At 48.5% G+C, this 27898-nt stretch overlaps 3 protein-coding genes across 4 annotated transcripts in view; 1 reads left to right on the top strand and 2 right to left on the bottom strand.

Moving 5' to 3' along the window:
* Positions 1–12323, bottom strand: part of map3k22 (mitogen-activated protein kinase kinase kinase 22) — a 32019-nt gene extending 19696 nt beyond the window's left edge. The window contains exons 1-3 of one of the 2 annotated variants that reach the window (XM_076138051.1): positions 11923–12323; positions 3133–3216; positions 2559–2606 (exon numbers count right to left, since the gene is read on the bottom strand). In XM_076138051.1, the coding sequence (XP_075994166.1) occupies positions 2559–2606; positions 3133–3151 (67 nt within the window). In that variant the 5' untranslated portion in view covers positions 3152–3216; positions 11923–12323. Of the gene's footprint in view, positions 1–2558; positions 2607–3132; positions 3217–4146; positions 4240–11922 lie in introns of those variants that run through there. The other variant, XM_076138052.1, reaches the window with a different exon arrangement.
* Positions 12324–12853: 530 nt separating this feature from the next.
* acaa1 (acetyl-CoA acyltransferase 1) lies at positions 12854–16507 on the top strand. Its single transcript, XM_076138142.1, has 12 exons — positions 12854–13120; positions 13216–13309; positions 13644–13701; positions 13781–13860; positions 13945–13987; positions 14094–14192; positions 14714–14794; positions 14979–15169; positions 15262–15441; positions 15533–15588; positions 15662–15807; positions 15928–16507. The coding sequence occupies exons 1-12, from the start codon at positions 12944–12946 to the stop codon at positions 16001–16003; spliced, it is 1281 nt and encodes a 426-aa protein (XP_075994257.1). The 5' UTR covers positions 12854–12943; the 3' UTR covers positions 16004–16507.
* An 85-nt stretch (positions 16508–16592) lies between these two features.
* dlec1 (DLEC1 cilia and flagella associated protein) lies at positions 16593–27729 on the bottom strand. The gene is made up of 39 exons (XM_076138023.1): positions 27708–27729; positions 27296–27381; positions 26767–26907; positions 26526–26637; positions 26248–26361; positions 26052–26161; positions 25595–25818; positions 24647–24734; positions 24405–24492; positions 24037–24210; positions 23801–23937; positions 23586–23678; positions 23330–23420; positions 23016–23178; positions 22683–22875; positions 22521–22597; positions 22060–22222; positions 21867–21963; positions 21630–21760; positions 21380–21541; positions 21128–21258; positions 20764–20914; positions 20535–20651; positions 20269–20390; positions 19994–20182; positions 19847–19914; positions 19615–19766; positions 19401–19516; positions 19244–19314; positions 18948–19159; positions 18718–18876; positions 18511–18633; positions 18294–18388; positions 18058–18142; positions 17755–17958; positions 17499–17660; positions 17265–17415; positions 16841–16958; positions 16593–16749 (listed from the first exon to the last, which is right to left on the bottom strand). The coding sequence occupies exons 1-39, from the start codon at positions 27727–27729 to the stop codon at positions 16608–16610; spliced, it is 5034 nt and encodes a 1677-aa protein (XP_075994138.1). The 3' UTR covers positions 16593–16607.
* Positions 27730–27898: the final 169 nt, after the last annotated feature.

The raw sequence follows: 27898 nt of genomic DNA, 5'->3' as shown, positions 1-27898 counted from the left end.
GAACCAGGCCTGACCACTCGAAAAAGGAAGGAAGTGAGTCAGTGTCTCTGCTTTGTGTACGGCGTTCGGGCACACAGCGTTATTCCACATCAGGACAAACTAATGGCTTTTTGATTGAACGGGTCAAGTATGGACACTAGGGGAGGCAGCGTGTCTCCGCAGCCCGTCTGAGGCCACACCAAGAATGGTACGCACACTCGCTGTCATCTGGTCCGTCTTTAATCTGATTGCATTAAAGTTATCAGACGGTCGAGGCCAAGAACAACACGTGCAAACAACTCTCTCCATCTTTACTGCTGCCTCTCTCTCCGTCTGGAGACAAGTGTTGTTTCAGTCTCTGCCTCTACAGGCCCAGAGCCCCGGACTGCCATGTGCACTCGCAGTCAAGGATACAAAACAAACAACAGAGGCCTCATTCTGTGTGTGTGTGTGTGTGTGTGTGTGTGTGTGTGTGAGGGAGAGAGAGAGACAAAGAGAAAAAGAGAGAGTCTGATGTATGCACTGTAACCTATGTATATTAGGAAAAAGGGAAGAGAGTGTGTGGGCGGTTGGTAGGGAGGGCGGGAAGGAGAAAGGGAGGGATGAGGAGAGGGAGGGGGAGAGGGGGGTTGACTGTGAGAAATGCGTGGTGCGAGGATTCGACTGTGACGGACGCTTGTAATTTAAGGTATGACATCACCCTGCCTGCCTGCGCCCGGCCGGGGCAGTAGTTACCGGGGTCGAGGCCAGCCGGGGCCTAACCGCCAGCGCCGTGGAAACCAACCAGCTTACAGTACACAACAGTCACACAACAGTCACTCAGCAACGTCAGCGCAGCAGCTCGCCTAAAAACAGCCAAACTTAAGGGAGATGGCGTCAATGTAAAGCGTATGGAGTAAAGCGGTGGCATATGGTGTGTGTACATTCTGGACATTCAGGTTGGGACGCCGCTGTCTCACCTCCTTCCTTTGCTCGGTGCCTCGGGTCAAATATGACCGGCATAAGAAAAAGGGGGAGTTCCAGGAAGGCGAGCAGAGTGAGCAACGTTACACAATGGAGGGTGATTGCTGAGTGTTGCATCATCACTCTGCATCTTCTTCTTTTTTTCTCCCCCAGCAATCACTGGCGGCGTGAAAGTGTCAGCCAGCAAAAATCCTGCTTAACTAGTCTGAGAAATGGTCCGATCCTCACCTGTGGGCCTGATGCCGTCACTTGACCCCAAAAAAAAGGCCTTTATGAGTCCTTTCAGTGTATGACTTTTGGAATATGGCACAACAATTTCCCTCTACGACACCTCTGGGTCAAATTTTGTGTATAAAATCACTTCTGCTACCTTTATTTTGAAGGGTCATGTTTACTCTACGATCCTGAAGACGTTTCTGAGGAAGTCGCACCATTGATGATCTTACGCTAAAATTTTTCCTTTAACGAAGAAGTGAAAGGCCTCAGGTGGTTGTCGGTTAAATTCCACGGTAACTGATGTCAGAAACGTCGAGGGCGTGCAATGTCGCTTTCTGACCACCACAGGCAGCAGAGGACGCAGCAATCCTGTGCAGCTGCAGCACCATCTGGGATCGTACGCAGACGGTAATGACGCGAAATCTCGTGAGGCGTCCCGTTAAACTGGCCTGGAGTTTGAGTTTCCAGCATCTATCCCAAATGGAACTCGGGTAGCGCAACTTCCAAAAACAAATTCTCCAAAACAACTTTGACGACCTGTAACCAGTTTTAGCTTGGCACCGGCCGAGAGAAGAGGGCGAAAGTTTGGACCACCTCAGAGTGTCTGGAAGCTGCTCCCTTTCAAAGTTTGCTCGGTGGGAATTTACTGTTGTTGCTGGAAATCTGGACTGGAACTCTGGAGTCCCTTTGGGCCGGACCGGAGCGGGAGGTGCTGACGCCTCACATGCTACAGCCCCTGGAGCGTTTAAAGGCTATCTCTGGCTTTAAGAGGCCAGAGCTGTGAAGTGTGAGTGCTTTGTCTGTGTGCGTGTGTGTGTGTATGAGGGCCGGGGGAGAGGCAGCGACTGTGTGAGAGGCGGCCGGCCTGAATGAAGACATTGAGGGGATTTCCTGGTGCCGAGAGACGCATCATGGCAAAGGCATCCGGCTGGATTAGCAGCTGGAGCCAAACGTGTTCTCACACTGCAACAGCACGAGCAGCGGCGCACAGGCCAAGCTCGCTGCCACGGCTCTGACGCACGGCACGCACACACACGCACGCACGCACGCACGCAAACACAAGCACACACTCCGAGCTCTCGTCCCTACACACCTTGTTCCTCGACCGAAACTGTGGCAGCGCTAATTTAGCAGCAAATGGGTGTAATGTTTAAACCTCGGACATTAATCTTTCACTAACAATAAAGGCTGTGATGTAATCCAGGGTGTATGGGTGTGCGATTGCAGTTGCACAATCAATGTTTGCAAAAGGTCTGTGATGAAAGTCGCCCATTGGGAGAATGTCTGCAAACATTCAGTCTGTTGTTATCGGCATTAGAATAGGAAGGAAACGCGGCTATGGTCAGGTTTCGCCTGACACACTGACGCTAAAGGGTTAATGTGACACACTCATGGTTTACCTTGTGAGTTCCTGTGCTGGCCGGGTCCATTTTGGAAACCGGGTTCATCTGGGGAGACAAGAGGACACGGCTCAGACAGACGGCACCGACCGTGTTGTTGTAATGGACCAAAGATATCGATCCAATATTATTCTTCCTGTGTATGTGTCAGTGTAATGTGGTGAGGCTATTGTTTGGGAGGTATCAGGACCTGAACCGTGTGGCAGAACTGTGTGTGTGTTTGGGGGGGAGTGAGTGCTTTGTGAATGTAAATAATCGAGTTTTTGAATGTGAATCTGACACAAATGAGGCCAAAACAAAGACAGACACACCAAAACAAGTGTGCAGCAAAAGGCCCATCTGCAGTTGTTAGCAGCTCGCTCACACTTTTCCCCGCTTGCAGTGTTATTTTTCTCAGCAACTCCTGCGCCGTGCCGGCACGCTGTTCCTGCCGGAGGAAGTGTGAGAGGTGTGTGTGTGTAGGTGTGTGTGTGTGTGTGTGTGTGTGTGTGTGTGTGTGGGAGTGTGTGTTTACCAGCAAGCTTGCATCTAAACTGAACGCTTGCACGGAAATCTGCCTCTTCATGCTACTTACCCATGTTTACTGTCATCATCAGGAAGTGGCCCTGTTGAACTCGAGCGCAGAGCTCAACTTCTCTCTCCTATGAAAGCCTTCACCCTGAGAGCAGAAGCAAAAAAAACAATCACGTTACAACATCCAACAAGTCCTGAGCCATTTTCCTCCAGTGTGGTGTGCATAATATTTGTGCGATTGCTCAAAAACAGTGACAAAACAGGACGCAGGTGGTAGTTTCAACACAGATTTCCCCCCTGCAACAGTGCCACCGCTTCGGCTATTTATTTAACTATGATCGTCTCTCGAGCCTGACGTATCCTGACGTATCACAGTCCTGGACAAAGTGGCAGGGGCCCGTAATTTACACACGCAAACAAACACACGCAAAACAGAGAACCGCAGCAACATGTGCAGGTGGTAAACTCGAGCTAACCCCCTTGTCCTCCCCCTGTTATGATTCAGTGAGAGACATGCAACTCCACGTCCTCTGCATCCACGCCGCAGCTGTGAGGCAGCGTGGGCGTTCGCCTGCCTCAGGTAAAGAGCCAGAGCCAAACTGTGAGCGTTTTCTTATGCACAGACAAGCTTGCAGCATCCAAAACTGAAGCAATCCGGAAGACAGCTTTCCACTTCTGGCACACAAAAGCAGAAATGACAGCGTTTTTTTTGTTCTACTGACGACAGAGAGTAAATACTGGAAGACAAAATGCAGCTATTTCACATTATTTAACCCCCCCCCCCCCCCCCCCTCACACACACACACACACACACACACACAAACACACACACACACACACACACACACACACACACACACACACACACACTCCAAATGCATCTCAGCCAAACAATCTGCAGCCCAGGCTATTGACCGATGTTGACTTTTCATAAAGATGCTGGTTACATCCTGTCATAGATTACTCAGGCAAACAATTGTTTTGTTCTCCGAATAAAGGCGAAGCAAAAAGGGAAACAGGAACTAGAGGAATAGCTGCAGCATGAGGTAGCATTTTAAATACGCCGCAGGGTTACCAAGGCCGTACGACCGCCGCCGAGTCACATAAGGCCACAGAGGAGCTTCACTGCATTTGGAATTCGAAAAATAACAAGAAACACGGCGGGAGACCAAACACACAAATCAGCCTATCTGCAAAAGTGAGGTAGCAATAAACAGGAAGTGCGAGAGAAACCAGAGGAAATCATTCAGGGACACCAGTCTGTTCCAGGCTACGAATAGCAGCCGCTCTGAAAACAAGAAGGCTATGTTTTGCATATTGTACAACTACTCCTGATCCCTATGAATAAAGGGTGCGAGGAACAATGAGAGCATGAAAACATGTTTGTGGCTCCGACTACACGCTGGATCGGCTTCAATAATAATAAGCTCCCTCTTTAAACTCCGCTCAAAAGGTGTAATCACAACTCTGAGGTGATGGGAGGTGAGTTGTATAGAGACAATAATGGCTTCCTCTTCTTCTAACTGTACGGGGGGAAGTAATGGAGGTCAACAACAAGGCAAACATCCAATGTTAAGCCAATAATAAAGGTTTAATCAGAATTCTGTTGAGGGTGGTTGCACTCTGGAGCGATGCACTGAGGTCTTTGCAGAGAGATGAATGCTTCCCAGAGAGTTTGTGTCATTTGCTTTTGGTTTCCGTCTCTGCTGTGGATGTGTTCTTAAAGCTTGCATCAGTGTGTATTCTACCCCCAAACACTCAGCACAGACAAACACTCCAGCCTGTCTACAGAGACAACAAGAGACTCGCTCTTAGGTCTTAGCTCTCAGCTCTTAGCTCTCAGCTCTTAGCTCTCAGCTCTTAGTCTCAGCCAGAAAACTTTTCATAAAAGGCAATAAAGAAGAAGGCCGAGAGAGCAATTTACAGCCGGCGGGGCCGAGACGGCGAGCGCCGACAGTTTGGAAACACGGGAACACACAGCGCGCGACTGTTAACAGCTCCAGTCACAAGATCGGAAAGGAACGGAAAGTTAAAATTCAAATTACAATGCGGTCCAGGGCCGCGGCGTTCAGCTGGTGAGCGCTTTATAAGAACGTCCTCAATAAGTCACAGAATGAGTGCAGGAGGAGAAGAAGAAGAAACTCAATGTGCCAGATACATAATGTGAATGTTACACACACACACACACACCCCATGCTAGTCAGGGTGAATAAGCCTCAGAATTCCAAACACAGGTCTGTACTGAAACAGTTTGGAATGAATCGCAAGATCTGTGTGTTATTGTTGTGATGTAAACAATGTAAACAAACTCCATCTCTCAGTAGGAACACTTTTTGTATGTGTGTCTGTCCAATCTAATGTCTAATCCAATGTTACCAGATAGCCTGTAACAATGATGTCGTCCTTTCAGGGGGGGCCAATGTCAAAATCTGCTTAAGGGCCCTGAAATGTTTGGGGCCGGCCCTGGTGAGAATTAATATGTGGCACAGGAAGAATCTGAATCAGGCTGCTGACCACACATAAAGGACAGGTGGTCCTCTAACACCATGTCTCACACACACACACACACACACACACAAGCCCCTGTCTTATGCCAGCTATGTGGGCAGATGGTCCATCTGTTTAGCCCCCCAGCCCAGCGTGAGGCCGGGCTGCTGATGCCCACTGATCGCCAGCCCAGATCTCAGCACACATTTCTTGACAGGTGGGCAAAGGGAGAGCTCTGCCTGTTGAAGATCAAATGCTAATCACCGCCGTCCATGCTGCCACGTCCTCCGAGGGAGAGAAAGGCCCTGCGTTCTTGTGGGACTGTTTCCCTGCAGGTGGGACGTATAAGAGGACGAGAAGCCTGAAGCACTTCAAGCTCTGTGACGCACTTTACTGTCAAACATGGACATCACCACTTGGACCAGCAGGCTCCTCCTTTGAAGGCAGAGGAGGAGAGTTAAAACAGAGCAGAGGAGGATGGGATTTCACAACATGGGTCACAGGGGATGTCATGAGGCAAACAGAGCGAGAGTCGGCCATTTCATTACTGGAAGAGACCATGATGTGGTTCTGTTTGGTTGGTTGTTTGTTTGTTAGCAGGATGTCTCAAATTTCTAACTTCCATCCAGAGAAGAATCCATTCAAGTTTGGTTCAAGTCAGCCCGATGGTGGCGCTGTGGGGACGGATTGGCCTCCATCAGTCAAAGCTGAGTGGGCGTGGCTTATCCATATTAGAAGTGCTGTTACTCCTCAATGATCCGGTCTGCTGTAGCCAAACTGGGTGGACAACCTCTCCTGACCCGATGGCTGCAGGATACAAACACTTACGGACTCGCTCACCCACCTGTTAAATGCCCCCCGCTGACAGACACACACTAACTGAAGGAGCACTCAGCCTTTGTGCTCTCTGATCTCACAGTGCCTTCAAGTTTTTACCGAGATTAGTTATCAGAGCCGGGACTGTGCGGGCGGGCAGCGAGCACGTACAGTTACACGCACAGTTACACGCACGCACACTGTATACACAAACTTCTCTCGGCCCTTCTTACATCACTCTCCCGTGAAGTAAACAGTGCGATGCTGGCTGAAGGCCTCGCAGGGTAATTCCCCCTCTTCCCGGGCCAGACTGGAGAAGAGGAGGGACGCTCCCCAGCTGCCTCTCGGCTCAGAGTTACAGTAGATGACCTCATGCTTGACATCACTCTAGCGGAGCCCTGAAGAAGTCATTATTCCAGGGGGTCAGGATTCTAAAGTTCTGCAACGTTACTTGTTGGAAGCCCGGCGAAGTTTCCATTCTCCAACACCGTCCGCCCAACGCCAAAAGAGACAGAGAGAGAGCAGTAAGGTGGAGACGACAGGACAGCTGTGCGCTTGATCGGGGTGAGTCAAAGCGCCGTATTGACAGAAAGACTCGCCAAGGATCACAGCAACGGTGCTGCGTCACCGACCACAAGGGTGCGAGGGTTCCTTCCGACCAATAGGGACGCAAAGTGGGTGGGGTTATTTTAGGCAGCCGGGGTTCCAGAAATAAAAGTGGGGGTAAGGAGCTGCAGCACTTTGAGAGGCGGAGACAGAGCGTGGATCTAATAAACCCTCGCTGGAGTTAAAGTAGATAAGTGAACACATTCAGCCGTTTGAAGTCCAGTTAGCTGTGATGTGGTGTTCGGCTCCTGCTCAGGCTCATAAGTACTGAGGCAGCAGAATGTAGGGCTACACTACATTACTACATGTTTACTGAAGTGCTGTTCATCAAGTGAAGCTGGAATCTGACATCAAATTCAATCTTATAGCTCATTTACACACACAAACTTCAATTTGCGTCAATTTCAATCCGATGCCTGTGTTTACAAACATGAGACTCGTTTGTCTGAATGAGATCAGTATCAACGTTTTCAGCTTTTAATGGAGTTTTAATGCAGAAATACTGAATGATTGATTTGAATTAGAACAGCTCATTAAGCATGTGTGTGTGTGTGTGTGTGGCTGTAAGAGCCGCTCACACTAACACACTCCTCCTGCTCCCTGATTGGACACATCCTCAGAGTATAAACACAGATTGATAGCTGACATAATCATCATTAATCGAAGATCACGCCATCCAAAGGTCACAGCTCTTCGTTCCTGTGCTGTAATGTATCACAGGGCAGATGATGTCATCGCAGGGAGACGCCGAGCTTGGTCACAATACCCCGGGCGGCTGCTTGAACGGCAACGTGGACAGGAAGCGGAGCGTGATCTCGCGTGCCGCGGCTATTTAGGTGACTTACTCCATTAGAAAGGTCATCGGCGGCGGCGGCGGCGGGCGTCCTGTCCGCTGAACGCTCGCCAAGCCCCCGCTGAGGCCACCCCGCATGAGTCAGAAGTGTTAGACTTAGTCTGATTCTGGGAAGTGAGACAATATGTCCTCCGCTGCCAGTCTGCTGTGGGTGGGAGGGTGGAGAGACGGGGGGAGGGGCGGGGCTACACAGGGGGGCGCTATCACTTGAAGATGGTCGTGGGCAGAAGGACGTCAAACCCACGCGGGGCCTTTTGAGCGTTCATCTGTCATAACCTTGCCTCTCTTCCCCCCCTGTGCTTCGTCTCACAGGAGGCATGACAGAGAAGCCGCCCGACCACAAGCTGCACCTTCTGACTAAACACCACAAGAGGGTTCTTCCTCTGCACGCCGCACTCAATCTAGCCTTTATTCACAAATAAAGGAAATGAAGGTTAGGCTAGGACATGTTTGCACCTTCTATAGGCTCCCGGTGCTTCAGTTTGAGAGCCGTTGGGGGAGCCGGAGCCGGAGCGGGGAGAGAGAGAGAGAGAGAGATAAGCGACGTTAACTCAATCTACTCCCAACAACCGGGGGACGACTCCAGCGTAAGAGGATCTTCTTGAGTGGAAGCGACGGTTCTATAGCTCACAGATAAGTAGATCTGCCTGCCATTACCTCCAACCAGCAACCAGGCTCACTAAAAATAGGCAAAGAAGGAGCGATTCCCCCCGCTGTCCGCGATAAATCAACCCCCTGGCTCAACGCGAGCATATTTCCCTCCGATAGGAATCTAAGCACCATCTGTAGAGTAAGCTGTCTTTTCCATTATGCGGCGACATGCTATTACAAGCACATTCATTCATTGTGTTTCTCCACCCAAACGCAGCCATGCAGAGGCGGCCCCGTGGATGCAAACACGTTCTTTTCGCGAGGCAGAATGTCAAACAGCTGTGTGGTTGGGGAAGGAGAAGCAGGGAGAGAGAGAGAGAGAGAGAGAGAGAGTTTTGTATTCGCTTTGCCACCCAGCCGTTTATCCGTGAAGTGTGTGTCTCAGTGACGGGCGTCTCTGGTACACACAACAGCCTTGGTTCTTTATTTATAACCCCCCCGAAAAACAGGATTCTTGAGCTCTAACTCTACTTTCCTTGGCCTCTTCCTTCTGTCTGCTCTGCCTGCCCTCCATCTCAACCTCTGGCCCTGCCGCCGCCGCCGCCGCCGCCGCCGGCCGATGGCATTGTGCTCGGGGGTCAGACGAGCCGCGCAGACAAAGCTCAATCAGGACCGCTTCCTATTTCTTGGTGGAAAAGGAGGGGCTGGATCTCGCCTCACACACACACACACACACACAAGGGCGCAGACAGATAAACACAGGCAACCTAGAAATGCCTTCAGAGCCATTTTGTTGGGCTATAAAACACAGATTTTATTCTGAGAGACAATTTTGACAAAAGATGACAATTTCATTCCTCCGTCCGTTCTCTATAGCCGGCGGTCCTTGGGGGAGAGATTGGGATTCGAAAGGTCACCGAGGCGGATTCACACAGCTTCTACTTAACCTGACTGCACACACACACACACACACACACACACACACACACACACACACACACACTCCACACACAAAGGATTCAGTCAGATTCAAAACCCAGTACCTTCTTAGTTCCCGCTACAAGAGAAGCATCGCTACGGAGACGACAAACCTTCTAGGAGGTTCCTGTATCTCCGCAGGTCACCTCTGAAGTTCTGCCGGTTCTGGGTCACCTCCCCGACTTTCTGGCTTTGTTATGGAGTCGGGCCAGACGCACACTCGCTCTGGGAAGATTCCAATTTGCACCAAACGTCTTGGAGCATTACCCGCTAACAGAGCACAGCGTGTTCCTGTCAACTTCCAGCGCTTTAGCAATTTCTTATACCGGCGTCTGGCTCGGAGCCGCTACGCCAGAGTCTATCTACGGAGGATTCCTTGAACATAATTGGTGTGTGTGTGTGTGTGTGTGTGATAGGCCGTGTGTGTGTTTTTCTAAAGCATGTTTCGGGGAAGCTGCCACAGATGGGCTCGGCTCGCGTTGACCAGACGTTCGTGGGACGACGAGAGGAAGGAAGAGGGATCACGACACTCTGGGGTCAACTTGGCGTCACAGCAAAGGCGCCGATTACACTCCGCACATAAACTCAACATGTCTTTAACTTCCCCTCCTCTTCCTCTCTACTGTACTATGCGGGCTGTTAACGATTAATCGCTTCATAAATCGTTAAGGAAACCCGTTTATCGATGAAGGAACTTGCCAGGAATGTACACGCCTGAACAAAACGTGTCCAGGGTCAAGGGTTCCGCGTGCGTTCCGACCTCTGTAACGTCTCCGCTTGTGTGTAAATCTCTTCAGGAAGGTTTCACATTTTCTCACACTGAATGACAACACTGATGTGTTTTCTACAGTAACCAGGCAACTTCTCAAACAGGCCTGTGAGAGAAGATAGTCAGTGTTACTACATGAGTCACCGTGACCTTTGACCCACAGCCCTCTGCTAAGTAGGCGTCTGGCAAAAAACTGAACGGTCTGCTTTCTGCAAATCCGGCACACAAAAAAAAACCAAGCATGAGACTAATGCTGTTACCATAGATACCATCTCCTTAAGATTACCCCCCACCCCCCTCCTCTCTCGGTTTCTCCTTCCTCGCGGAGCGGACGGCACGGAGAAGAGGAGGCCGTGTTCCCTCTAAATCACACACTCGGCTAATAACTTGCACGGAAAGGCAACGTGAAACAGTGCAGAGAGTTGACAGCGGGGTGTTTAAGAGAGTTATTAGATGAACATCACTTTGTCGTGTGTGTGGGCTAATAACGTGCGGTGCCAGGAAACATCCTCACGCCGCAGCAACATGACAGACTTTCAAACACGACTTTCCCTCAACCACAGATACCTGGGATCCCGGCCATGTCCAGTATTCCCAACTAGAAAGTCAAGATTCCAGACCCCCTTTTTTTTCTCTTCAAACTAATCAAAACAGAATTAGAAACCTCTGCTTCCGTCTCTGGTTGGTGTTTGCTGTGGGATTCGGCGGCGTTATCAGTGCGGTGGGTTGTTTTACTTTGAGGCACGCCGGCCGTATCTGTGGGCGGCTTCCACCTGACAGCTTGACTCTCACTTTAAGACCCCAGGATGCACCAATGTGCTGATAAACTCATCTGTCAGTGCGCTGCCAGGCTCCTGCGAGTGCAGTTCACGCTGATTTGATTTGATGAACATGATGGCCTCATTAAAATCTAATTTGGTGGGATCGTCTCAGAGGTGTGCCGTCGCAGGAATAAGCTTTGAGTAAAGTTTATCACCATCCCAGTCTCTTTTTCACTAAAAAAAAGGCCTCTGTGCTTATCAGTAATACTAACAAAAGACTGCTTCCAGTGGGGAAAGAATTAAACCCGTAATGGAGTCATCTGGAGTGGAGCTGGGGACTCCTTCTCCCTGTGAAAACAGTGGTTTTGATGGACCACAGGCTCTGAATTAGAGGTCTGGAGGAGTTAGAGCAGAGAAGAATGGGAGAGTTTCTCTCACGGAGCAAGTATGAGTCAAGAGAAGGGATGACCATGAATTTCCAGCAATCGGTCACATCTCTGGGTACGTAATTTAAATTTAACTGACGAAAACTGAAGCACACTCCATCACTCGGTCCATGCAAAACCACCAAGAGGCCCAGTAAGACCTGATTTGCATCCAGTGACAATACACAAAACATGGAGCCATCAACAAAGCAGATCCTCAAACAACAAAACACGAGCTGCTATGAAAGTGTGTTTACTGTTGGGTTGCAGTTTAACAACTTTTGATACTTGAAACTGCACTGAAACTGAGATTGTAGAGAATTAAACATCAAATCAAAAACATATAAGAATAGCCAAGTAACAATTTAACGGTAAACATGCTGCACCTGAATGTATCATCTGGACATTTTGAATCTAAAACACATAAATTAACATTATTTGCACAACATACGTATATTCTGCTGCTATTTATCTTTTGCTGTGAATAAACAAAAACAAAGATGAACGGCTGTGAGCTCAATAACTGCAATAAAACAAGTGGATGAGGCGTTTACGGGAGTCTTACCTTGTTATCTAAGTGTCTTCATTCTTCAGGAACTCGTTATGGCTGCGCAATTTCTGCTCATGGATTTCTTAGCTTGGAGATAAACGAGAGGAAGAGCGGAGAAGGAGAAAAAAAATCCCAGAGAGGCAAAGCTTCCCCCAAAAACAGTGCGCTAATATCCGGAAACTGCGCTCAGGAATGAAGAGCACAAAATGACCAAATACGCGATCTATTCTGTCATCTCAGGTGCATAATCCAGAGGTCGTATTTCCTGCAGTGATCGAAGTGTTTGGCAGTAAAGTTTGTTCTCTCTCTCTCGGCTGTTTACCGCTGCGCTTTGCACGCCTCTGACTGAGCTCCACGGTCGGTGAGGAGCTGCGACTTTTCCCTGGAGCCCCAAACAAGCACCAACGTCAGTTTCAGGAAGAGCTGACGCTCCGCCGCTGCGTTGCAAGGGCGGGATATACCGCCCCTATGTGGAGACGTGGTGTAACTACAGCAGCGGCTCCAACTGTATCCATTGTGAAGTTCAGAGTCTGTTTAGAAGATCCTCGACTCAGTGGCAGAGGCAGTTAAGGCTCTATAAATATGATTTAGTCTCTCCACGTGGTGATAGACTCACGTATTATACCTTTAGATATTTGAAAAACAGAATGGTTCGGTGTTTTGGGCCTGGTGTCCATGATAACTGCCTGAATGTGATTTTGTGACGTCAGAAAACATAAAACAAAAAACGTTACGCTTACTTGTGACTTTATCTCACCTGTATTAATTACTAGACAACATCCGACACAATTCTTAAGGGTTGTTGGTAAAGTTTAGACAAATAAATCTCAATTGTTTCGATCAAATCTCTTATTGTGTAAATACATTGTGGACGATCTCATTTCCACCACTAGAGGGCCTTCAAGAACAGGAGAGTGAAAATCAAACATTTACCAATCGCTTAAACAGATTTGTCCCACTACACTTGCCGTCCTTACAGTCACAACAAGGAACCTTAACGTCTCTGCAAGTTACAAACATTGTTGCGTAAACCAAAATGCAGAGAGTAAAAGTAATCTTTGGCCATTTGTCGCCTTCGAGTACATTTGTACCCAAACGCGATTTGTTCATAAATGAGTGCGCAGCGGCTGCAGACGCGAAGAACCCAGATGACGTCGTGATCGTTCACGGGCGGAGGACAGCCATCGGCAAAGCTAAGAGAGGCTCGTTTAAGGTACAGAGGGTTCAATGTTTGCCCGATCGAATAAAAGCATGTGACGCCTCTACTGGAGTGACAGGTTGATGTGATCGGTGCTCCTCTGCTGGCAGGACACCGCGCCTGATGAGCTGCTGAGCGCCGTGATGGCTGCGGTGCTGACAGACGCGGGACTGTCACCCGACAAGCTGGGAGACGTGTGTGTGGGTGAGAGGAGGCCTTCATCTGTCACCCCATCACGCCATCACATCACACACTTACCTCAGCTCACAGGAGTTCGTTACTAATGGCAACCAATGAATGAAAAGAAAGATGGGAAATTACGCAACAGGGAATAAAGACACATAAGTAGTTAAGTCAGATGATAAACCAGTTTGGAAACAAGCAACAGTTTGACTAAAGGGTGTTGTAACTTTATAGTGCTTATTGTACTAATGAGTGTAAATAAATAACATTAAAAAGGCTAGTAATGCATTTCCTAATAGGTCCCATGTTGTGTATAATGTATGAATAGTTCAATCCCCTCTGCTGTGTCTTGTAGGTAACGTACTGCAGCCCGGTGCAGGAGCTCTCATGGCCAGGGTGTCTCACTTTCTCAGGTTAGAGCTCTAAATATGTCCGACGCTCAAAGACTTCACCTCAAACACAGCGTTTCTGACCGCTCTGTCTCCATTTCAGCGGCTTTCCTGAATCTGTGCCCGTCTATACGGTCAACAGGCAGTGCTCCTCTGGGCTACAGGCGCTGTTTAACATAGCAGGTAGAAGAAAAGCTGCATGGTTAAGTGATGACAAGTGATTCAAAGTAGATGGAAAAGTATTCAACCTGTTTTCTGTGTCTGCAGGAGCCATTAGAAGCGGCTCCATTGATCTGGGCCTCGCCTGTGGGTGAGTACAGCAGTAAATGTGTAATAACTGCAAAACAAGTAAGATCCCAGTGACCGTGTCCCTGTGTGTGTGTCTGTGTGTGTGTGTGTGTGTGTGTGTGAGACAGCGTGGAGAGCATGTCGTTACGTTCAGTGGGCAACCCGGGAGACTTGAGCTCCAGGCTGATGGACAACGAGAAGGCCAGAGACTGCATCATTCCAATGGGGTGAGACTCTTTCCTCCATGCAAATTTGCTAAATACAATCTGGATGGAATGAAATGAATCAGGAGTCGCCACACGTCTGCACTGTATTCTGCACCGCCTGCCAAACCTTCATACAGGTGATGATTATTGATCAGGGGCACAAACCTCCTCCTCCTCCTCCTCCTCCTCCTCTTCTCAGCGTGTTCCTCCACCAAACACCATAACAAATGCACGTGCGACCTTGGCTCCGGATTTGCTCTCCACAGATTCGTGCTTGGTTGTGGTCGGACACGCGCTCGCTTCGCACAACACGGCTCCACCGCCACGAATATCAATTGGACATTTGCATCTCTCTGTGGATTTGCGAGGCTGCTACATATCTGAGCCACTGAACTGTGTCATAGATGAACACAGCGGGGCAGCAATAACTGTCTGTGTGTGTGTGTGTGTGTGTGTGTGTGTGTGTGTGTGTGTGTGTGTGTGTGTGTGTGTGTGCGTGTGTGTGTGTGTGTTTGTGTGTGTGTGTGTGTTCCTCTTTGCAGCATCACCTCAGAGAATGTGGCAGAGAGATACGGGGTGTCCAGAGAGAAGCAAGACGCCTTCGCTCTCAGCTCTCAACTAAAGTAATCAAGCTGTTTTTGGGTGCATCAACATTCTGGTTAAATGTTTGTCCATGTGTGTTAGATGTGAATTTAGTTTGTTTACATCTTATTAGCACATTAATTAGCCTGAATATTGAATCCAGTGGTGTGTATCTGCTTCAAAGTGTTTTTGTTTACGCCGTCTGCCATATTTGCCTCCCTGCAGGGCGAGCAGCGCTCAGAGCTCCGGGCTGTTCGCTCAGGAGATTGTTCCGGTCACCACCAAGCTGGTGGACGATGACGGTAAAGAGCGCGTGGTGACGGTCACCAAGGACGATGGGATCAGACCCGGCACGACTCTGGCAGGCCTGAGTCGCCTCCGTCCGGCGTTCAAGCCCGACGGCACAACCACAGCAGGTGAGTCTCCTGCAGCCATGCCCTCGGGATATGAAAGATAATTGAGTCTCAGCAGCTTACACACACACACACACACACCCATTGTGTTGTAGGGAATTCCAGCCAGGTGAGTGATGGAGCGGCGGCGGTGCTAGTCGGTCGCAGGTCTACCGTGGAGTCTCTTGGTCTGCCGGTCTTGGGGGTCCTCCGTGGCAGTGCAGTAGTGGGGGTTCCTCCAGACGTGATGGGGATCGGTCCAGCCTTCGCCATCCCTGCAGCACTTGAGCAAGCCGGTAAGATGTGTTTGTGCGGAAGAAAACGTTGTCTAAAACTTGTGTTCTTCCTTCTCTGGGTCTTCTGAGAACATAAACCTTTCCTCCTCAGGTTTAACTGTTGCTGATATCGACGTCTTTGAAATCAATGAGGCCTTTGCCAGTCAGGTGAGACTTCAACCGATCAAACTACCTATAAATTGTGACCTATTTCCTGTTTAATCCTTTGTTGTTCCTCCAGGCTGTTTACTGTGTGGAGAAGCTGGGAATCCCGATGGAGAAGGTGAACCCTAACGGAGGAGCCATCGCTCTGGGACACCCGCTGGGCTGCACGGGGGCGCGGCAGGTCGTCACTCTGCTCAACGAGCTCAAACGCAGAGGCAGGAGGTTTGTGTGAACTGTTGAACGCCGTCGCACTCATTTGGTAGTGAAATACAAAAGCGGTTTGTTTATAAAACCCTGGAGCAAAGTGAACGATCTAACACACGTGTGACCTGTGGTCTCCAGGGGTTACGGTGTCGTCTCCATGTGCATCGGAACCGGAATGGGAGCCGCTGCCGTCTTTGAATACCCGGGGCCGTAGGAGAGGAGGAACAGAGAGCGGCTGTTTGTGATTACAGAGATCGATTCCAAAGCACTTTAAAGCAACTGAAGTGATTTAACGGTTGATAACGATTTGCAGAGAAACAGTGTTAAATTCCTGCGTTTAATCTTTCTCTCGATGTGCCTCTGAGCTAATGCTGCTGTTCCTTGAGTGGCAAGAACGATTAGGGGTTCTACATTTCAAACAGCAGGTGATTAAGTGCCTTGGCCTCCGTGTGGCGCCTCACCCAGCTTTGATGTCTAATCTGTGTGAATGTGGAGAAATGTGGAGTTTGATTGATCGGTTGATGATGTTTCATGTCACAGGATCAGGGGACCAAGGCGAGATGAGACCTGTCATCATCTGACAGCTACAGATGCTCTAATAGCTCTAATCTTTCCTAAACTGGCTGTGAAGTAGAACTTTGATAAGGATTTTCAAAATAAGAGAACCACTAATGAGCTCATAATTCACTGTTTTGCACAATAAAGCAACCTTAACCTGACACATTCATCTATTTATTTATTTACATTTACACCTCTCCATGTCCATATCTGTTTCTGTTTGATGAAAAATACAACGGCTCAGTAGATTGATGTAATAATTAATAATAGTGAGGCGATGACTTGAGGTAGTTTGAGTCGTACGCTTCATCAAAGGATCCTCGCCCCCGGAGCAGCAGAGTGAGAGGCGTCTTCACCAGGAGCGGCTGGATTATGAGCAGGGCCATGAACTCCCTGTCCTCACTGAAACACACCGGGCGGAAACATCTGAGTGTGTTGTGTGTGTTCTAGATACGTTAGTAGTGTGTGTGTGTGTGTGTCCCTGCATTGTTACCTGGCAGTGAAGCCGACGTGTAGAAGCTGTCTGAACTTGAACACGTGAGGCTCCGTGGACCTGAGGAGACCACTTCTAGGTGTCACTCTGAACACGAGGGAGTCTCTCACGTCGGCCTCTATACACACACACACACACACACACACACACACACACACACACACACACACACACACACACACACACACACACACACACACACACACACACACACACACACACACACACACACACACACACACACACACACACACAGTGAAACACATAAAGTCAGCTCAGACCAATAAGAGTGTGACGTCACAGGGCTCAAAGTTTGCACCGCTTCCCTGCCAAAATCTACGTTAATATACAACACAGGGCGATGCTATGATGTCAATCTGCAACAAGAAACTCCAGACTACATTGTTGATGGCTCAGTGGTTACCAATAGCTGCGGTCCAGTGTGTGTGTGCCCCCTGGCCACAGAGGTTTACTTCTAGGACCTTCTCGTCGCCCACGTAGCAGGTCCCAAAGTCCAGGAACTCAGTGGACAGATGGACATTAGCAATTTCCAGATGTGCACAGAGAGGAACTGTCTGGAGGCAACCAATGAAACACAAGCTGAGGTCAGTGCTGTAAGTTGTTATTTCAGCCACTGAGAGTCACTGCAGTCTCTGACCTGCTGTGTGTTGTTGCTGTAGTGAATCACGAGGTTCTGTTGAAACCGCAGCTTCCTCCGCCCACTGTTAGTCTGGACCAAGCTGATACCAGGTGGGACCTCATCGTCTGACAGGTCCACGTAGTACAGGAGGGACATGGAGCAGTGGAAGGCCACCTTGACCTGGGATAGACCGGGAAGAGGAGTAATGGTTACTGTGAAGAGGAAACGTGAGCACTGACTGTGTGCAAGCGTTTCCTCTGCTTCCTGGTCAGACCTGCATGCTGCGATGAGGCTGGAGCACCAGGAGCTGAGCCTCACTGGTGGGGGGATTGCTGGAGGCGCCAGTGTGAGCTCGGGGCTGCGGCTGAGGCTGGAGCACAGAGAATGGAGGGCGAGAGCCCAGCCTGAAGTGTAAGGGCACCTCAGTGGTGTTCTTCAGATGAAAGGAGTGCGCCACGTCAAAATCTTGCAGATCCAGCTGAGAAAGAACAACAAATGAGCGCGACTGGGCGGAAATACTGCACGCTGTGAAATATAACAAGTCACAGCAGCGTTGATTAGTGCTTTTCAGTCTGACCTCCTCCGGCTCTCCCCTCAGTAAATCACCGGCCGAGGCGTGGAACTCCAGCACTCCCTCGTCGTCCTCCATCTTCACCACCAGGCTGCAGCGGGAGGGAACCATGAAGAAAGAAAGCAACTTCATCAGCCCGCCTCAGAGGCGGCCTCTCCCTCCCTCAGCTGATTTTATTTGGAAGCATAAATCCAATTGAACATTTTCTGGGGGACGTAAATATTAGGAATGCGATCGCTTACACTGCAGGTTTCACAGCTGCCTGGAGATCCACTCTGATAGGCTCCAAATCCAAACCCTGTACCCTTCCAACTTTACCAGGGACACACACGGCCATCTGTGAAACACAAACACACACACACACGCCAGCACTAAAACAGAATTCATACAGAGATGATATACATTGTAAATAGGTCAGACACCAGGACTTGACAGTGAAATATGTGTTTGTTTTGTTACCTCGTCGTCCAGACTCATGAAGCCCAGGGCCACGCCCACACAGCTGGCCTCATATGTGGCCCCGGAGAGAGTCAAGGGGGTGAAGGAGACATGGATGCTGCCGCTGCCCCGAGCTGGAATCACCTGGAGACATATTCACACACCTCAAAGCAGTGTTTAAGTTGTGTGTTATGTAGTAGAGAATGTGGAAATGGTGTGTTGACCTACTACTTGCTGTGGTGTGATGCAGTATGGGTAATCTGAGAGGTTGCCCCTATGAGGTCTGGGGTGGACGGTGATGAGTTTCTTTGCTTCGTGATGAGGATAAATGCAGGTTCCCTCTTCCTCACACTCGTCCTCTGTCCTGTATTGCTCCTCGTCGGTGTCCTGAAAGTAAAAAAGACATTTGGATGACATCGTGCCTGCGTGAACGTTCTGTTAAATGTATTTGTACTCACTGTGGGGCTTTGGCGGGAGAAGCTGGTTCTCTCAGGGGTGGGGGTGTGACTGCTGTCCCAGGTCGCTCCATCTGAAAGCCTCGCCGCTCCGTCCAGCACCACATTCCCGTCAGCGTCCTTCAGCGGGAAAGCATCTCCGTATATCACCACGACGTCCAGCAGCTGGTCATCGTCCGGCTCCACGTTGTACGTCTCCCAGTCCAGACGGATATCTGCCAGCAGGTAAGAAAGTCAGACAGGATGTTTGACCTCCAACCAGGTGAGTGTGTGGTGTTTTGTCGTGCAATCAAACTCACCGCACGGACTGGGATTGTTGATGCGAACAGAACGAGACACCGTGTCGCCCCCGGATACGTGAGAGCTGAACCTAATGAGGTACAAAGGAAAGTCTGTTATTTGATTGTGTCAAATCTACTTGTTAAGATGAAGAGAGATGAAGGCCATGATACGGACCGCACGGTGGGTCCTTGGGTCTGGTCATGTGGATGTGGACCTGACATCTGGAAGTAGAGTGGACAGCCTGTCACCGTCATCTGTATGGGGATGAGTCTGGGCTCAAGGTCCCCCACCTTAGAGGAGGAAAGAAAGCATCACTCGGTCATTTCTCCCTCACAAGTCCAAACTAATGATTACTGCAAAATGAGATGTTAGATTCTTTAGAACATACTTTGCATATGAGCCGATCTCTGTATTTCCCCCACATGTCTGCGTAGGCGGTGATGTCCACAGTCTGTGTCTCAAACGGTCCCAGCGTTCCCGTTTCTGGCAGGACAAAGAACGCGGCTCCTTTTCCATGAGCCAGCAGGCTGCTCGCAAACTCTGCCAACGGAAGAAACGCAGAGAATCTTAGAATTAGGAGCGTCTGCGGTCGGTACTGACTCATTCTCCATCAAACTCACCCTGACGTGCTTTTTCCTCTAATTTCTCAGCTTGTGCAGGGTGAAGTGGCTTCCTCACATAGGTGGATCTGGAATGAAGGTGCAGCAGCTCATGTCACATCTGCTGTACAGTAAAGACAGTCCTGCTGCATGGTTTCCACCTCGTACCTTGTCTGTGATTGGTCATCTGGATCTGGAACGAGGCCAGTGAAGTACCCTGCCCCGATGGTGAATGGGGCGGTGATTGCAGTTTGATTGGTGATCTCTAACTGCTTGGTGACCGCTGTCTTCATCACGACCACGTCTCCAAAGTCGAGTACCAGCGACGACGAGGAGCTTTTATCCCCTGAGGCAGAGCTGGAGAGGAGAAGGAGAGCAGAGGTGTGAGTGGAGGTGTGAGGGTGATGAACTAAACACGACAGGTGATGCAGGAAGTTTACTACCAGACGCTGAGAAGGGAGTAGGACACGTAGAGTTTGCTGGCCCCGCGAGTCACAATGCCAAGAACGAGGGGAGTCTCCATTCCCTGCACCTCACAGACAGCTGCAACCTCAGTCAGCTCCATCTGGACAGACAGGAGGACAGACAGGAGGGCAGACAGGAGGACAGTTAGAACAGGAATCATGTCAGATCTGCCTGCCTGTGTGTTTAAAAGTCATACAGCTTCAGGCATTTGAATGGCTTTGCACTGTGCTGAGCTGTTCCTTACATCTGTGTGAGAGGTGAAGGTAACCGTGACCTCCATGCTGGCATTAGGACCCACAGTTCCAGATGAGGGCTCAAAACTGGCAGAACACAGCTCAGCCTGTTTACCCAGAAGCTCAGCCTGGGGAGGTAAACATGTTAAATCAGGTCAACATACAATGTGTCATAGGGCTTCAACAGGCCCAGGTAAAGGTTTGAATCAGAGGAGCGGCACTAGACAGCTGAAGAAGTACCGTCCAGCTGAAGTGGGTGGACAGCAGGGTCTGGTTGAACAGGGTGACGGAAGATTGGGCAGGAACTCCGAGGAAGAGATCAGAGAGGAGCAGCTGACAGCTGAGCAGACACACCTGAGGAGTCTGAACATGCGCCTGCACAGACAGGTGACTGAACACACACGGGGGGGGGGGGGGTGTTAAGATGCGTTCACTGACCCAACAGCTGGCAGAGATTCTTTAGATTTTTTAGAGAATACTGTGTAGCTACATTAATCTGACCCCATTTCCATTATAGGAAAACATCAACAACAGTTTGGACTGCGACACCTTTATGGGAGGTTTGTTAGGTGAGGAAGGTTTTCAGAGACATTAGGATCCTCACCATCCTCTTCCATCCTCCACTGTCAGCTCCAGCACCGTTTCCAGGTGCTGAGAGGTATGTGGCCTGAAGTGCAGATCCACATTGCAGGTGGCCATGGGGGGCAGCACGCCTCTGCATGGCTCCGCAAAGATCTAAGAGGCAAGACAGGTTCATGTGACAGCTGTACTCCCCCATCCTGAGCATGACAGAGCGGCAGTGCGTCGGCTGAGGCAAATGATGAGAATGAAAGGCTTGAAATGAAGATGGATGGACCTGTGTGAGTTGGGGGTCCTGCTGGCTGTTGAGCCTCTCCTCCAGCATCCAGCAGGCCTCCAGGTGGGTGGTGTTGGTTAGGAGCAGCGACGTCTGGGTCTGATCCCCGGGTCTCAGGAGCCCAAAGTCCACGTTGGGCTTGCTGAGGATCACTACAGGACCCTAAAACCCCACCGGCCCAAATATAGTGTATGATGAGATTGAACAGCTATAAACAAAGAGCGTCACGTGGTTCCTTCCTCCTCCTTACCCTGAAGGAGACTTCCACAGCCAGACTGATGGGCTTGTGGTGGTTTTCTATGCGGCATGTGAGAGTAGTCGCCACCCGCTCTGGTTTGCCTCCTGTCACCACCAAGTCGAAGTCCAAACATTCATTCTCCTCTGCAAACACACACACAAAACACAAGTAAACAATCGAATATCCAGAAATCTTTGTATCAACTCAGGTTCAGATACATTTAATGAGGAGAGAGGAACTAGGACACACCTACTTTACCCGTAGAGGGCTCCACCTCTATGATGTGATGTCTGCTGTCCAACCTCTCCCATTGAAAGCAGATACAGGATTTGCTGTGGTTCCACATCTTCCATACACAAAAACACACAGAGCCTCATTAATCATCAATCATTATTCCTGTCTGTATGTTTTGGCGCTAAACTCAGTGAGCGACTGAAAGAACCTTGAACTGTCTGTGGATGGTTGTGCACATCAGAACCTCGCCGGGGATTATGATGGCATAGGGTTCAAGCAGGACCTGGTAGGGCTCTGTTGACCCCTTAACCTCTATTTCCATGGTGATGATGTCAGTCAGTTTGGAGGCTGAGCGCAGAGGCTGGGGGGCACTAAAGAGAGAGAGAGAGAGAGAGAGAGAGAGAGAGAGAGAGAGAGAGAGAGAGAGAAAGAGAGAGCGAGAGAGAGAGAGAGAGAGAGAGAGAGAGAGAGACAGAGACAGAGAGAGCGAGAGAGAGAGAGAGAGAGAGAGAGAAAGAGAGAGAGAGAGAGAGAGAGAGACAGAGACAGAGACAGAGACAGAGAGAGACCATAACCCAAACATCAGAAAAATGATGCAGGTGCAGATTGTGATGTAATGGTGAAGAACACATCCACTAATGTCCATATGACAAGTCATTTGAAGTTTACCCGTTGTCACTCTGCTCTGGTGGCAGCTGAGGGACGTCGTTCAGGACTAAGTGACACACGCTGTGGTAATCCTTTAACTAAGACAACATAATGTCAGTCAGGCATGGCATGTAAGATATCTGAGAATGCAGAATCCTCGCAGTGTGTGTGAGTCCTCGTCACCTCCTTAGGAGAAAAGGTGAGGAGGAATTCCTGGTCCTGGCAGGGGGCCAGGGTGCCTGACAGGGGGCTGATAGAGAAGCCCTCATCTGTGGCCAGGTGGAACTGGATATGTGAGGGCAGAGGGTCTTCACCTGGAAGCAGAGGCAGCAGGTTGGGATGCATGATCTGCCAGTGGAAAGGCAGCTCCAAGTGACTTCAGCCCCAGAAAGAGAAGCAGAGAAAGAGTGTGAGGTGATACTCAGTGGTCCCTGAAGAACTGAACCTCTTCAGCAACAGAAATGCAGAATGATGTTTTCTGTCATTTCTGTAAAGTTGTTTATAATGGAAGCTTACACGTTGTTTCTAATGACAATCGTCTTCTGTTGCGTAGAGGAAGGGTTACATGGGCTGAAACGGATAAAGTGCTCTGCAGTGAGGTCATGCACCTCCCCAACAGCAGGAGGCTCCATCTCCCCAGACACGGACACAAAGTCCAGAGCAATCCTCTGGCCCTCACCTGGGACACACACAAGACACACACACACATCCGACGTAATTATTGTGTGTTTGACCCCTTTAACAGAGAGGGGTTAACATCCAAAGACACATATGAGTCCCTGCAGTACAATGGAGCAAAGCTAGTGCTATTGGAAACTGTAATGGTTCACCTTTAACGGTGATGTCTTTGACCTGGCAGTTGTCAGACACAATAGTGAAAACCTGCCAGCTCCTGTCAGCAGCGATGGGAAAGAAAACCACCTGCAAAAACACAACCAGCCGGTTAAATGACAAATGTTTGATACACATGAAACCTAATGTCTCTGTTATTTACTGGCAATGAACTCATGGTGTGCATTTGAAAAGTCCAAACATGTGGTAAAGTGTAAGATAAAGTTCTGACCAATGACGATGTGCATTCCTCACCTCCATGACGGTGGTCTCTCCAGGCTGCAGCACAAAGAAAGAGGGACTCACTGCAAAGGGTGGCTGCTCTGTAAAGCAAGTCGTCAACGCAGACTATACAAACAGAAAAACAGAGGTTTGCAATTAATCTTGTTCTTCTAAATCAGAAAAACTAAATGTTATGCTCAAACTTCTCCTGGTGAGAAATCAAAGCAATGCGTTGACTCAGTTTTTACCCTGAGGTTTGAAGCCGGCCACTGGTTCTTAGGGATGATGCAGAAGGTTCCAACGCTGAGGCCCACATTTCGACACAGGATCTCAACAAACTTTACTCCTCCCACCAGACAGTAGCCACAGTCCAGAAGTCTGGGTACTGATCAGTCATGGGGGGGATCAATCAAGCATTACACAGTTGTCCATACAACATAAGAGGAGAGAAGTAAAAGGTGTTGTAATAGACATTGAGACTCACAGGAGAGTATCGGCGGGGGTCTCCGGGCCTCGATGGGCACCACCAGAGGTTGCTCAGCCAGCGTCTCCACCACTAGGAAGTCTGCATAGTCTGCCAGGGAGTCTGGAGCAAAGCGCACGGTGTACTTGCAACCCATCCCCGGAGCGACGCTGCCGCCTTCACCGGGAAATCTCCCTGTTAAATCAAATCCCATCTAAATGACTTCTTACACCGACTCCCTGTTCATTTGTGTCTCCAGCTTGTATAGCATTCGTTCCAGCAGGTGGTGCCAGTATTCACACAATTCTGCCAGCACCAACCAAGGACTTTGTTCTCCAAATCCAAAACACTCTGCTGACACATTGTTTCAGTAATAAAAAGACGCTCACCCAGGCCAATAGAAAAATAGGAAGTGGTAGGAGGGATGACTCGGACGTGTTGGCAGGAGGAAGTCACATTCTTAAGTTCCAGTGTAGTCTGGAAGCAAATGGAAAGTTGATAAGAGTTTGTTTTAAGAGGGACATGATGCTTTTTTGGGAGCTTTGAATTAAACACATAATTCTCTAGAGATTATTCTGAGTAAACAAAATCACAAAACAATCTGGTGACATATTAACTTTCTGTATCATACCTCATACACATGTCCCACGCTGTAAGTAGTGAAGAACACCACTGAGGGATTAGGGAGGAAGATAGGGACAGGACCAACATCAGTGGGGCTGTCAAGGGGGCAACAGTCACAAGAAATAGCTCATTATTCTTGGATGCCATTGCAAAATAGTGGACATTCAGAGGATACATTAAACTGTCACGGCCCTGACACCTGAACCGTTTTATGCTGCTGCTGCAATATCTGGATCCATATCAATATTTGGCTTCAGGTTAATCTGGATTTGGGCTCAAATGCACCTGTTGACTTAAATAAATATGCATCCCTGTCTGAACCTGCCACATAATGTTCCTTGACCCAAGTCCCACCTATGGACATGCAGACATAACCACCTTGGAAATGAGATCTGGCTATCTTACTGCCAAAACAGGAAATGTATAGTTTGTCATCCCGCAGTTAGCTGGAACCGATGTTGTCTGTATTTACCGCCAAGATGTGTCAGTCCGACCTTTTAAAGACATTAGGTGTCACTACAGGGTGTGTCTTGTTGAGTCTTAAAATAATCTGTGTTTACAACTTCACACTCTGCATCAGCACTGCGTCACACTGCATTAGAGCGGCGTAATCCAGGCCACGCTGTTTGTTATGTCTGAGTCTTACACAAGGCGTGGCACAAATCATTTCTACTCCACTGCACAATAAGTCCTGACAGGCAAGCATTATTATGAGCAAAGCTATCATAACCTGGCTGGATTCATGAAATAGAAATGACATCAACACCGGCCAGATCAGGTTACACATCTGTCCCTTGCACAGTAGGTGAGCGGCTGTTTGTGCTGAGGTCATGTTTACAAATCTATTGTGTTTGATTGACTCTATACTCTCTATTCATATATGACCAACATCATTATCCTGCATTATAATGACAACACGGGATGAAGCAACCGTCACACGGACAGCAAAGAGTACCGTTGCCCCTTGGTCCTTCTCTTCCTGGACGCAGGCTTCCCAGCTTTGGTCTGAGGCCGAATGAGGGATTTGACCCCCTGAGGTGCATCTGGGGGAATAAATCGTGGATTACGCAGGAAGTTGTGCGGCTCTCTCAGCATCTGAAGTTTGGCCATGCCCTCAGATCGATCCTCCGCTCTCGGCTCATCCATCCACTTTGGTCTGGTTTTGGCCTTCTTCGGCTTCTGAAACACACAATGTCAGATTTATGGTTCATTAGATTAACCAGCCTAACCTCTGGGCTCCAAGAATAGCTCAGCTTTGATATATTGGTATCATTTTATTATTTATTTATGCTTTTATGATCATACAAAACGCCATTGCTATGACTGACAGCAATATTACTGTTTTGACACGGCTGTATTAGTAGAGTCATACGAGTATTGCAGTTTTTGTATTTTGCCCTCCACATGCTCACCCCACAGTGTGTTTGCTTCTTGCTTTGGATGTCTGGGATGACAATATCCCACTCCTGTCCTGACACACGCATGTTGGAGGCGATGGTTGGTCTGTTAACGTTTGGCTTCACTGACAAGAGAGGAGCAGCGAGTCAAAGCATAAAGACCAAAACAATGCATGATTAATCACTTTATGTCACTATGTAAACATTATACCTTCTGCTGGGGCTTTCATGAGTGGATGTTTTGTGGGCAAACAGTCCTGCAGGCAAATCAGGTTGTTCCTTTTGAGAAAATCCTTGTCCACACACCACATATTGTCTGATCTGACTGGACAGACAGACAGAGGACAATGATTAAAGAAGAATACAACAAAGCTGTCCTGCTCAGCCTATCTCAGTATAGTTCATTACAGCGTGTCAACACAGAATTACGGTATTAAGTATAAGAAGTTGTAACCTGGTCACCTGAATGGAGGTCCTGGTGGTGTTCACCTTCCATCTCCGCCAGCATTCTCTCACAAGCCTCAGCCTGAGCTCTGGCTCGCATATTATGAGACTCCAGCATGTCTGTCTCTTTAGTACGCTGGCTGTACTCTGAGTGAATCTATACACACAAACAACAAACTATAAGAACATTCACACACTGAAACTGAAGCTAGAGAAGCAGCACAGTATTGTTTATATATCACAGTATTTTCTCATTGGTGTTAAAGGGGAAGTAATTTTGAAATACCTCTTGAAGCTCTTTGACATATTTAGCGTGGTAGCTGCTTCGTCCTTTATTTGTTTTGCTGAGATTGGACAAAGTGTCTTTTCCGATGCTGTCTCTTGTGTAGATATCCTTGAAAAGGCTGGATAACATGTGAGAAATTTCCTAAAATTGAAAGAAGACGAGCAAGAAGAGGAAGAGCCTGCATCTTATTCACCAGCTTCAGGAATTTCACTTGGAATTTGACTGTGGAGTGAAAGAGGATTTCTTTCCCCCATTTTCCAACAACGCTCCCACTCCAAATGGAAACATTAATCCAATAATGACAAAGATTTAAAGTTTCCAACTGTGGTGACCAAACCTTCATTTATTCAGTGTAGGATCGATTTTCAAAGGGCCATAACAAACAATAACACGGTAGAATGTCTGTCTATTCGTCATTACATTAGTCATTGATAATGGAGCCTCGTATGAGTCAGTTTGATCTTTTAAAAGTGATTTATTATGTTTTTTGGGGGAATAAAAGTCTGCTGTTGTTTGTTTTGTTATTAACCTGTGATTTTGCTGAAGAAGGTCTGTGACTGTTCGTGGACAAGTCGAATCGAATTGTCCGTCTCGCCTCGCATTCTTCCTGCATTTCTAACACAGAAACCAAACGTTTTTAGAAAGGAAGCAGATTAAAAACAAAATGCACACATAAATATCCTTGTCGTATGAGGTCATTATCTCTACTTTAATAGTAATATGTCATACTGTGAGGTCACCGGGGTCCGGACCGCGTAGCCATGTGTAAATGTTTATATATAAGTTTATTGAATTGGAGTTATTAAACGTGTAAATGTAACTTAATGTAGGTATAAAAAAAAACTGGCATGTTCGCTGTTTGGCCCAATGTGTTAATGTGTGCTTATTGAATTTAAGTTGTTAAACGTGTAAATTTAACTAAGTGTAGGCGGAATTCTCACCTGTTTGCTGCGCGTCCGCCATCTTTGTTTACATGTCGTAACCATAGGAGCGGCCTCTTAAAGGTACAGGCGCTCCCTCCATACTCTGAAAGACACAAATCACAATAGTTATTTTAGTTTTGGGGGGACACTGTACGCTATCTTTCCAATGAAGACGATTTATGGTTTTTAAAGTGTTCTGATAAAAATAA

Source organism: Genypterus blacodes, unplaced genomic scaffold (assembly GCF_046128005.1).
Source record: "Genypterus blacodes isolate CSIRO-AG114 ecotype Tasmania unplaced genomic scaffold, CSIRO-AGI_Gbla_v1 ptg000348l_1, whole genome shotgun sequence".
NCBI classification, from domain to species: domain Eukaryota; kingdom Metazoa; phylum Chordata; class Actinopteri; order Ophidiiformes; family Ophidiidae; genus Genypterus; species Genypterus blacodes.
Note: the sequence above shows the minus strand (reverse complement) of the source record. Positions and strands in the feature narration are given on the sequence as shown.

Coding starts and splice junctions, on each gene's coding strand:
- dlec1 (XM_076138023.1), bottom strand. CDS start 27,729: ATGGCGGACGCGCAGCAAACAG. Junction 23,421..23,585: donor GAGAGACCACCGTCATGGAG/GTGAGGAATGCA, acceptor GTGTTTTTGCAG/GTGGTTTTCTTTCCCATCGC. Junction 22,223..22,520: donor CCAGAGCAGAGTGACAACGG/GTAAACTTCAAA, acceptor CTCTCTCTTTAG/TGCCCCCCAGCCTCTGCGCT.
- acaa1 (XM_076138142.1), top strand. CDS start 12,944: ATGCAGAGAGTAAAAGTAATCTTTGGCCATTTGTCGCCTTCGAGTACA. Junction 13,861..13,944: donor GGCGCTGTTTAACATAGCAG/GTAGAAGAAAAG, acceptor CTGTGTCTGCAG/GAGCCATTAGAAGCGGCTCC. Junction 14,795..14,978: donor GCTCTCAGCTCTCAACTAAA/GTAATCAAGCTG, acceptor GCCTCCCTGCAG/GGCGAGCAGCGCTCAGAGCT.